Below are 11690 nucleotides of genomic sequence, written 5' to 3'. Positions count from 1 at the left end.
GGAACAAAAGATTCTCCACCCGGCCCTCCTCCGGGGGAAGGAGTGATGCGGTCATCATCTCCTGAAGAGCAGGATCCAAGAACTCCGGGTAGCCCGTCTCAGGGACGCCGCCTGCCCTGGCGCTTCACGGGCTTGGCAGGGGCGGAGGCGGGCTGCGCCGGTTTCCTGCGGCCAGCTCCACGCTGCGGCCGCTACGCCTCCGCCTGCTTCTGCGTGGCGGAGAACTGTTGGGCAAAGCCCTCCACCGCTTCACCAAATAGGCTGGCCTGGGAGATCGGGGAGTCCAGGAAGCGATGCTTGTCAGCCTCCCTCATATCCGCCAAGGTCAGCCATAAGTGGCGCTCCTGGACCACCAATGTGGACATCGTCTGACCCAGGGCCTGCGCTGTGACTTTCGTCGCCCTAAGCGCGAGGCCCGTCGTAGTTCCTGCAGCACACCTGGGTCAGCACCTCCCTCGTGCAACTGCTTCAACGCCTTGGCCTGGTGGACTTGCAGGAGGGCCATGGCGTGCAGGGCGGAAGCGGCCTGTCCAGCAGCACTGTAAGCCTTAGCCGTCAGAGCGGACGAGAACTTACAGGCCCTGGACAGAAGGCGTGGACTACCCCTCCAGGCGGCGGCGCTTTGCGAGATTTCATACAGACACGCTGTAACACCAACGCCAGCTTTTTTCCAAACACTCGCGGAGATTCGTCCTGTAGAAGGCTCGGCTCCGAAGCGAAAAGCTGATGTGCGTTTGATGGCGAAACACGCACGCCAACTGTCATTGGCTTGTTAAGTTAACACTCGAAGGTGATTGGGCTCTCGGGTGAGATTCCAATTCGTCAGTCACGACTGACTTAACGTCGAACGTGACTGACTGAAAGGGAACTGATTTAAGCAAAGGACAATGTTACAAATTTGCATATTTGATTACTGACATTGTTGATTTCCATCCTAATTTTGAATTTAGATTTACATAACCATTTTCAACCCTCTCTGACACTTAGAACTGAACACACTGTTTTTGCTACTGTACCTTTAAGACTTAAAGAAGTAAATTAGCAAACTGTTCTGTACCAGTATAGTTCACACTGTTGTTAACAATCACGGTTGTGATGCAAATATCATGTTCTGTTCTAATTGGCCAGGATGCTTTGAAATGTGAATGCTAGAGTATGTCTATTTAGTACTTAGTCATTGAGCTCCTTCATTTTAATAGAGCATCACATTGTATGTCTACTTTATAGATATTTTGGGAAACTGAAGAGAGGGAGCAATACATCATGCTTATGACACAAATTTCATGATCCAGCTCTCAGATGGTAATGTGAAAAGCGAGAGAAGGCCACATGGTGACGGGTCACGGTCGTGGCTGCCATGAGTTAATCATGGACCACAGCACACCATCCAGCCAGCGAAAAAAATTACATACAGAAAGACTGTTATGTCCTTCCCATCAGGGAACCAGTCTGAATGGACAGAACCAGTCTGGGTGTTCAGTTAGCAAATGAATACACAACATCATATATAAAATGTACTACATGATACAGCATACAGAAAAAGCATACAGAAACACCCTGGATGCCCATTATTACAAATGAGTCAACAGCTGTTTTGATCTGTATAGCAATGTATGACAGCATGCTTGTGGGACACACTAGGATGGTCCCAATGTCACAGAGGCAATTCTCATACAGCCCTCCTCTCCATTCCTCCACTGGTACAGAGAGGATGAGAGACAATTTCCTCTTGCTTTCAGTGACAGTAATTGCCAAGCCTTCAGCTAGTCTGTGTGCGTATTTGTGTGTCATGGAGGGTGTCTCTCACTTCTCACACACATACACAACTACACAAACAGGGTGAATAATGTAGGTATCTGCTGGGTGCCCCATGGGCTGCAACCACTAAGAGGTCAAATGTTATACTCTTCATAGTCAATGTAATTTGATGAAAACCACGAGAAGGACTGCAGAGAGTTAGAATGAGGAAATGTTTCATTTATGCAAACTTTTAAAATATTTCTGAAAAGAGTCTCTTATGCTCTGTATGCCACATTTATTTTATTTATTTGATAACTGTTTTAAGGTATTTTAAAACAATTTATTCCTGCGATGGCAAGGCTGAATTTTCAGCATCATTATTCCAGTCTTCAGTGTGATATGATCCTTTAGAAATCTAATATGCAGATTTGCAACTAAAGAAACTTTTCTTTTTTTAAGATTTATTTTTGGCTTTTTATGCCTTTATTTCGATAGGACAGTATAGTTATACTTGGGATGCCCGAATAGCAATGATGCTACATGTCGGCCTGCTGCCCAAGAGGCTATCGGTGCCAACAAAGAAACATTTCTTATTATCATCACAGTTGAAAACCGTTGTTGTCACAAATCCTGTCCATGGACTTCCGTTCAATCACCACCAGAGGTCACCCTTCCATTACATTGACTCTCGCACTACACAAACTGTTGCATGTCATCCCGGACTACGTATCCCATCATCCATTGCACTGATTGCACACAGCACTGATTGCACACAGCTGTAACCAATCACACATTCACTATATAACACTCACTCAAACAACCATTCACTGCCGAGTATTGTATGCGCATATTGCTAGTTGTGATAGCTACGTTACGGGGCCTGCTTCTAGTTTTCATAGTTTAGTCTTAGTCTTGCCCTGCCGGTTTCCTCGTCTTCTGATCATTGCCTGTGTACTTTGGATTACCTCCCTCGTCTTGCCCTGTTCGGATACTGTTTGCCCCTGCCTGGACCTTTGCTTTGTACCTGGTTTATTTCTCTAGTCTCGCCTTGTTGGATAACGTTTGCTGTCGACTGACTCACGCCCGGTTTGGATTACTCTTTTGTCTTGCCCTCAATATACCTGTTTGCCATTATCAGAACCTTGCCTGTTTTTAAGACCACGCCTTTAAATAAAAGCTTTGCACATGGATCCGCACGTCTCACGTCTCGTTCGCCCCGTAACAGTTGTGCAGTTGAATACAGTTTTTCATGATGCTTTGATGAATAGAAAGTTCAAAAGAAAAGCAATTATTTGAAGTAAGAATTTTTTAAAGATTTATTTTTGCCTTCAATTAAATAGGGTATAGAGATCTGACAAAAAGTGAAGTGGAAGAGAGAGGTTGTTTTTTGTAACAATTTTAAAGTCTGTCTCAGTCTTTTGATAAACTCAATGCATCCTTGCTGAACAAAAGTACAGTATTGATATCTTTAAAAAAATTGTACTTACCCCAAAAACAAACCTTTTTTTGTGTTATTGTGTGAGTTATTTCATGTAAGTTTAAATAAAATCCTAAATTTGTCTGAAAATTGTTTTTAATTTTTAGAATCTATTTTCTCAATTTTAGACATTATTTTATATTATATATATTACATTTACATTATTGCTTCTCAACAACAGTTTTGAGTAGAAACTTATTTATATTGTATCATTAGAAAGTGACTTTTTCATCCAGTGCATAAAACTCAAATTGGGTCACAATATCTCAAAATGATGCAGCAGGTTACAAATGCTGTTTTGACTGAGGTCATCATAATTAGTAGAATAATTGGAGCTGGCTGTAAAGCATGTGTTCTCCTAATTACCATATCTGTATTTGTGAGCTTGTCTGTGTGTCACTTGACAAGTTGTATCCTGCCAAACGACGTAATCTATGCAGTGAATAAATAAATGTTTGGGGTTTAATTATTGATCAATAATATAATATAATAGAACAGAATAGCTTTTTTGTCATTGTACAGCTGTACAACAACATTTTTTTGCTCTCACATTGAAAGTACACACACACATACAAAAATGTACATTTAACAAAATGTAAACGATACAGAAAAAGTAAGCAGTGCAAATGTAAACAATTATATATACCAAATGTGCAAAATCGGTATAGTGCAAATGTAGCAAATATGTACAGTAGTGAATGAAATATTACTGAACACAAGAGAATTAAGGAATAAATATATACATATGAGAACAGTGTGTTGCACAGCTATACCAGTAGCTGTATGAGTGGCAAGTGTACAGTCCTTAGTATACCACAACCTTTGAAGCTTGTGATTGAGTGATATGTCTTCTATTAATTGGAGTTCAGTTCTAAGATAGCACGTGGATAAAAACTGTTCCGGAGTCTGGAGGTGCGTGTCTTGAGGGATCTGTAGCGTCTTCCAGAGGGCAACAGAGTGAAGAGGTGGTTGCCGGGGTGGAAAGAGTCCTTTATTATACTTCTGGCCCATTGTATGTATCTGGTGCTGTAGATGACAGCAAGTGAAGGCAGCTGTGCACCAGAGATTTTCTGTGCGGAGTTGATGACTCTATGCAAAGCTTTTTTCTCAGCCATAGTGCAGCCAGCATACCACACCAGAATGCCATGGGAAAGTATGCTTTCTACTGAACAGTGGTAAAAGGACACAAGCAGCTGCTGAGACAGGTTAGTTTTCCTCAGCATTCACAGAAAGTACAGCCGTTGCAGTGCCTTCTTGACCAGGGATGTTGTGTTAACAGTCCATGTGAGGTCCTGGTATATGTGTGCCAAGAAATGTAAAGGTGGTCACCCTCTCCACCATTTCTCTTCTAATGTATAGATGGGTTGGTTTCTCTTTCTTTTTCTGGAAATTGATTATGAGCTCCTTTGTTTTGGAGGTGTTGAGTGCCAGGTTGTTATCGATGCACCATTCTGAGAGTTCAGCCACCTCCTCCCTGTAGGCAGACTCGTCACCATTTGATATTAACCCCACCACAGTGGTGTCATCTGCAAATGTAATGATTGTGTTTGTGCTGTGGGTTGGTGAGCAGTTGTGGGTCTATAGTGAGTACAACAGAGGACTCAGCACATAGCCTCGTGGAGCTCCAGTGCTGAGAGTCAGAGTGGTTGAGTGAAGGCCCCCCAGCCTGACAGTCTGTGCGCGGTTTGTTAGAAAATCCTTTACCCAGAAACATATGTAATCACTGACACCCAGGTTAAGCAGTTTGGTGACCATTCTGCTGGGAATTATAGTGTTAAATGCGGAACTAAAGCCCACAAACAGCATCCTTACAAATGTTCCCTGGTGCTCCAAATGATTCAGCGTGGTGTAGAGAGCTGTGTTGATGGCATCGTCAGTTGACCTGTTAGCTCTGTATGCAAACTGATGTTGATCCAGGGTGGAAGGAAGTGATGATTTAATGTGTCTGAGTACCAGCCTCTCAAAACACTTAATCACAGTGGAAGTGAGAGCCACAGGTCCGTAATCATTAACACTGCTGATTGCTGTTTTCTTGGGGAAGGGCACATTGGTGGCAGACTTGAGGCAGTTGGGGACAGTGCATGTTGACAAGGAGAGGTTGAAGATGTTACAGAAAACCTCTGCCAACTGATCTGCACAATCTCTGAGTGCCCTTCCTGGAATGCCGTCTGGACTAGGCAACTTTCTAGGATTGACACTACGGAGCACTTTTCTGACCTCAGCTGTACTCACAGAAGGTGACAGGCTGTCAGTCTCATCATTGCTGACATCAAAGCGGGCAAAGAATTGTGATTTAGTTCCTCACAGTCTAATGCAGTGCGGTAATCAAACTCTTGCTTTTAGTGACCTTTGTTGGCTTACTTCAGATTCAACTTTACAGTGTGTGCACAAGTTATGTTTATCTTTAAACTATAATTGTGGATAGCTTGGTTATTTTTAATCTAATATGGAAGTGTTAAAAACACATGGTTGCACATGAATATAAGTGACTTCTCTGAGCTCATTAACTTTTCTGAGTTTAATAACGTGAGGATTTCTTTATTATTAAGAAGAGTTTAAAGAGATACATTATAAAAAGAGATATATTTAAAAAACGGGTCAATCAGAAAGAGTGAAATCACATTCGGCATAAAGGTTGCGGGTGCGTGGGAGGTTACATTTCAAGATTAGATGCCAAGACCCAGTTTAATTAGAGTTCAACTCTTCAACCTGCATGACACAAAGAATGGAAAAGATGAAACAAGCCATCTGTGTGTGTTACTGGCCATCTGGATAGCTACAGGCAACAAGTCAATAATGTGGCAAACAAACAAAAACAGCACCACTGACAGAAATAGACAAGAGGAGGGAGAGAAAAATAAACTGAGCCAATATTTTGCATGTATGTGTTTAGTCATTATTGGTGCATGTGTGCATGTACATAGCTAGTTTTATTACTTCATGTTTCATGATTAGTTCCTACTACTTATTCCAGACATGAGGTTAAAATACATATATGTAGAATATACCTCTTATTCGTTTATCGGTCCTGCTCGTTGTGCAGCAAATGACAAATCTCAATATTACTATACTGTATATACTATATTAAAAAATATTACTGACCACAAACTGTTAGATGGTAGTGTACTTACAAATGAGGAAAACAACAAAGCGATGCATTTTAAGGAGGCAATAGAATGAACCATAAACATATAAAGTCTCAAACATTGAGGCTTTATCAAATGCTGAAAACGCAGAAGATTTTTTTTTTTTTAAGAGTCAGCAAGATGCTGTTAAGTGCTCATGGAAGAGATACGTTTTTAGCGGTTTCTTGAATATCAGGTTCGTAAAATCATTCCTCCAGAGAGCAACCGTGGATGTGAATGTTTGGAGGCATGATTTTGTGCCTCTCTGTCATGGTACCACGACACGACACTCACGCACTGACCTCAGACTTCTGGAGTTGATGTAAATTGGTTAAGAGGGATTGGAGGTGAGAGGATGCGGAGCATGTAGCTTTTTCTACTCAAGCACCAATGTCTTGAACTTGATGCGAGCACTGACCAGTAGCCAATGAAGAGAAATGAAGAGAGGTGTAACGTGGGCTGTCTAGTCATTAGTGGTGCATAATTATTAAGATAACCCTTAATATGTCTGACTTTCCCATAAGAGTGACAGTAATGTAATATTTCGTAGTAATTAACTGTGTTTTGTGAGACCACTTTTGTAGGCTCCACTTTTTGGTTGCTGCATTTACCGTAGAGTAGTAAATTAATGTTTCCATGATGTAATGTCCATCTCTCACCTGTGTGACCTTCTCTGTGACGTTGTGTGCTCGATCTTTGACCTTTGGTGCAATGATGGTTTTATCTGAGGAATGCGGAGATGATGCCCGCTTGTCATTGTTGGTCTCTGAGAAGTTGAGAGTGATGAGAGGGATCTTGTTGATGGTGCTGTACTTAGTGAGGTTTGAGTCAGACGTGGAACCCAAAATGCTGGACTTGATCTGATTAAATGGTCCTAAAGCAAATACACACACAAATTATGAGCAAGATACAACTCTCTCTCTCGCTATTAAAAAAATAGCATTCTAGCAGGAGTCACTTTAAACACTGATCATTTTAAGAATCTGCATTTCCAGAACAACAATAAAACCAGCACCACCACCATCAACAACATTTGAGTCAACTGCAAACACAAGATACAAAGACAGTAGACGCACAGATGACAGAGACATGACAACGGTTAAAATCAAAGTGAAGCTCTAGCCATACCCCCAGCCATCCAAGAGCGCGACACTAGCCAATGAGAAGAGAGCGAAAGAGAGGGGGAAGGGGAGCAAAGAATGATTTCACTTTTGCAAAGTTAAGAGGTCAAAGGTCAAGAGAATCAGGTATCATCTCAAGAACTTTACTGTCATACACAGGTCACTGAACTGAAATGATCCACACAGTCTTGTATATTGAAAAGATTTATGACAAGAACGCTACAAGAATCTAAACAATTCATTCTCCTGTGGAATACATTAACTTTAACCTGAGGGGCTGAAAACCCATGTAGATTCAGAAAGAGAGATTTAGATGAAGAAAAGGGTGAGGAAGTAAAGAAAGATAGAAAAAGCTGCAAAAGCTCAAACTTAGTTCTTAAATATCGGCTCAAACAATACAGCAAGTGGTTTCTGTCCCATGCACTTTCACGCCATGTAAGGCATTACACATGCAAATCTCTCCTCTGTCCCTCTGGCACATTCACACTTATTTTTCAAGATTTTGTGATTGTCAATTTGGTGTGTTTCGGGAGCATTCAGTGTAAGCCTGAGCATGCTTTACACAGGCAGGCAGGCAGGCAGGCAAGCATGTGCTGAGTAACAGCTCTGTTACCTTTAATACTACGCCCATTATCTGAGAAAGCAATAGATCACGGATGGACAGAGTGAAAGAAGAGAAAGACAGTGAACGGCAGTCAAAAGCATCAATACTGATAGGTGAGATCTTTTAGGTTTTTAAACTGTGAGAGGGTACAGTATGTGTGAATAAAAAAAAATCCCCACAAGATTAGCAGAACCTAAAAGTTATTCAGAAGTTACTCAGAAGAAAAGACCGTTTATAAAGACAATAAAGCATTTAGGTGGGGAGGAAGTATAGGCATAAATAATGATTTTGGGTGGATTTATATTAGGTGATATTTTATATTAGATATAGATCATAAAAAATTTACTTGTGCTTAATAATGCTGTAAACTGTGAGATGGTTTGTTAGATATCTTCTTCCAAGTATAATAAATCACTTGGTCAATAAACAACCTTGAGATGCTGAACACATTAAATCAAAATGTTGTGAAAGTTTCCTTGAACTCTACGTTACTTTTGATATGATATGCAAATGTGTGCATATTTAACAAGCTGACCCTTTGCATATTAAAAGTCACAATGAACAATACATTTCTTACCATACAATTTACTTCATGTACAAGCTATTTACTCTATTTTATTGCTTATCATAATGGGAATCTATAATCTATACTACAAATATATATCTTTGCCCGTCTTACTAAACTAACAAGTCACATCCCGTTCCTGTGGATTTCATTGCACTTTTATTTAACATGGCCAATAAAAATTAAAATTGAATATGACATTGGTAAAACCTATAGTCATTCGTCCTTGTAAAGACATCTCTCTATATTCACAACAACATTTTTTAATTATGTTATAGCTATTGCTGAAGAAGAATGTGACTGGAATGCAAACATGGTCGGTCCATTAACAACTATATCCAAGTGCCAAACAACTATAAAACCAACTGCAGTTGAATTTAATGCTTAGCAATTTCAGGTAACACATTTCAGGATACAGGTCGCAGTTTAACTTCTGCTGTGTCCTAGAGCCTTACAAAATCATGGCATTGAGAAAATTACTCATTTTAATGAGAAAATCTGCCCTGTCTTTTGACTTCATCAGTCAGTTTCAAGGGCTAAGAAAAAAGATTACTTTTTACTTTTAAATATTTAAGCACAGTTAAATATAGAAAACTTATATTCACTCATGCATATTTTTGGCTAGATACCTTGACTTAACTATGTAAAAGTTTTGACCTTGCACCCATACTTAAGTACTATTTTTACACTAGGAAATAGCCTACCCTATTCATATGCAGTGCCTCATTCAATATTATAAAACTTCTAAATTAATAGAAATGAATAACCATATTATAATGATATAAGTAAAGCAATACATTCTACCAAATTAAGTCACTTTGAAGAAATAGTTCACACAAAAGTGAAAATCTGGTAAAAAATGTATTTCATCCTCAGGCCATCCAATATGTAGATGAGTTTGTTTCTTCTTTGGAACAGATTGGAGAAATGTAGCATTAAATCGCTTGCTCAAAAATGTCTCTTCTGCAATGAATGAGTTCAAACAGCTGATAAAAACATCACAATAATCCACACTTTAGTCCATCAATTAACTTATTTTGACTCAAAAAGCTGTGAGTTTGTAATAAAAAAAATTATCTGTAAGATCATGCCTCCATGCCAGAAATATCAGATCCAGAGCAAGACGCCAGATCCTGTCAGAAAATATCAGTTTTGTCTGGTAACAGAACAACTAGTCAGCTAAGTTTAATAGCTAAAACCTGTTAACAGCAAGTCTTGTCTGGTACCCCAAACCAGTGTTTTGTCTGGTACCCAAACTGTATTAATGGTCCTCTATCAGCTAAGAAGTTGACTGAGTAAAGCCAGAGAAGAACAGAAGCAGGAGATGAAGTAATGATGATAAACATTTTTTAGTTTATTGAATAGTTGTGCTTGTTTCAATGCTCTGACTTCGTCTGACCAGCACAAATCCAACAAGTGTTATTATACCACAAGCAATAGTAATGGAAAAGTGCTGCTTCCCAACAACTTCCTGTTACGTTAAAAACCTTGAAATGGAGATATTCTCTTATCTCTAACTCATGAAGACAAATAGCCCTTTAAACCACACATCCTAAGACTAAACACTGGAAAAATAATATAAAAAATACTCATAATATAAATGACCAAAAGATAGTAATACACAACACAAATGTATGGTTGCTCTCTTGAAGCAACACACACAGTTTGCATTTGATGCTCCTTAGATCCTTCATATCATTAAGATGTTTTTAATTTGCTTCCAGCTACAATACAATACCTATATCCATAATATTGATTTCTCCAGTAAAAAAGTAATTTTGTCTGAATCAGGAGAGAAATATGCATAGATCATGCACCATTTACAAGTGAAAAACCTGTCCAAAACATTTTGATTTTGATGTGAGAAGACAACAGGTGATGAACTTTTTCACTGGAGGAAACATTATTATGGATTATGACCAGAAGGGACGGTTTAAAGTTAAAATGATAGATTCATTTATTTACTTGTGGATTACTGTGATGGTTTTTATCAGCTGTTTGGACTCTGATGGCACCCATTCACTGCAGCGGATCCATCGGTGAGAAAGTTATGTAATGCTAAATTTCCCTAATTCTGTTCAGGTGAATTAAACAAACTCATCTACATCTTGGATGGCCTGAGGGTGAGTAAAGCAAATTTTCATTTTGGGGTAGACTATTCCTTTCGACACAACCAATAGCAGTCACATAATTCTTCTTAAAAGCTTATGCTTGTGTATTTAGATGTATTTGTATACCTTCGCTAGCATGGCGATCACGGTACGTCCTCTGCGTGCTGAGTCCTTCTAAATCTTGTGTAGATGATACTCTCCTAAACGTGCACATACTGGCCCGTGATGCTCTCCTGGATGCAGTCGGCAAAGGCTCCTGGGGCTCCACCCTCTCCCAGGGGCCCCTTGGAGATGAGTGATCCTGTGGCCCTGAGATAGGTGAGCATGACCCCAGATAATTCTGGCCAATCAGAGCCCAGGTGTCATTTCCGTAGGAGGGGCTACAGCTCTCACCGGTGGGTGGATGGAGCTCACGTGGAGAAAGGGAAAGAGAGACAGATGACGAGCAGGAAGAGCGTTTCTCATTCTGATCAGCCGAATGGATGGTCACCTCATCTGGGTCTTCCTGAGGGAGGGATTGCTTACTCACTCCCAGCATGCTCAGTGGTGCAGGCAGACGAAAACGGAAGAAACGTCCTTTTTCTACAAAAAAAGGGACACATTAGGGTTCAAAGAAGGTAACAAGAAAGAGGCATTATTTTATTACTGTATAAAATGGTAAAGTTAGTCAAACATGTCTTCCCTGGAAATTACCAGGCTAAAAATGCCACCAAAATGAACAAAAATGTCTGCCAAATTCAAGATAATGGGGGATAATTAAACTAATTATTACTGTAATAATGACAGTCGACTGCAGCATTAGATTTAGATCTGCTCATATTGCATCAAATTATTTTTTAATGCATATTTTTGCAGCACCAAGCACACGTTTCTGTTAAGCATATGAATGCAACTGCCAATCAGAGCCTTAAGATTAGTCAACGTTGATAGTTTTTTTGTGAATTCTG

At 40.0% G+C, this 11690-nt stretch overlaps 1 protein-coding gene across 1 annotated transcript in view; it reads right to left on the bottom strand.

Moving 5' to 3' along the window:
* LOC107581368 (potassium voltage-gated channel subfamily H member 7-like) overlaps positions 1-11690 on the bottom strand; it is a 59147-nt gene that overhangs the window by 16959 nt on the left and 30498 nt on the right. The window contains exons 4-7 of the mRNA XM_016266918.1: positions 10870-11325; positions 8077-8097; positions 7471-7494; positions 7002-7216 (exon numbers count right to left, since the gene is read on the bottom strand). Of these exons, the coding sequence (XP_016122404.1) occupies positions 7002-7216; positions 7471-7494; positions 8077-8097; positions 10870-11325 (716 nt within the window). The remainder of the gene's footprint in view (positions 1-7001; positions 7217-7470; positions 7495-8076; positions 8098-10869; positions 11326-11690) is intronic.

This window comes from Sinocyclocheilus grahami, unplaced genomic scaffold, assembly GCF_001515645.1.
Source record: "Sinocyclocheilus grahami isolate Dianchi unplaced genomic scaffold, SAMN03320097.WGS_v1.1 scaffold34.1, whole genome shotgun sequence".
In the NCBI taxonomy this organism is placed as follows: Eukaryota; Metazoa; Chordata; class Actinopteri; order Cypriniformes; family Cyprinidae; genus Sinocyclocheilus; species Sinocyclocheilus grahami.
The sequence above is the reverse complement of the archived record's forward strand: the minus strand, read 5'-3'. Positions and strand labels throughout refer to the sequence as shown.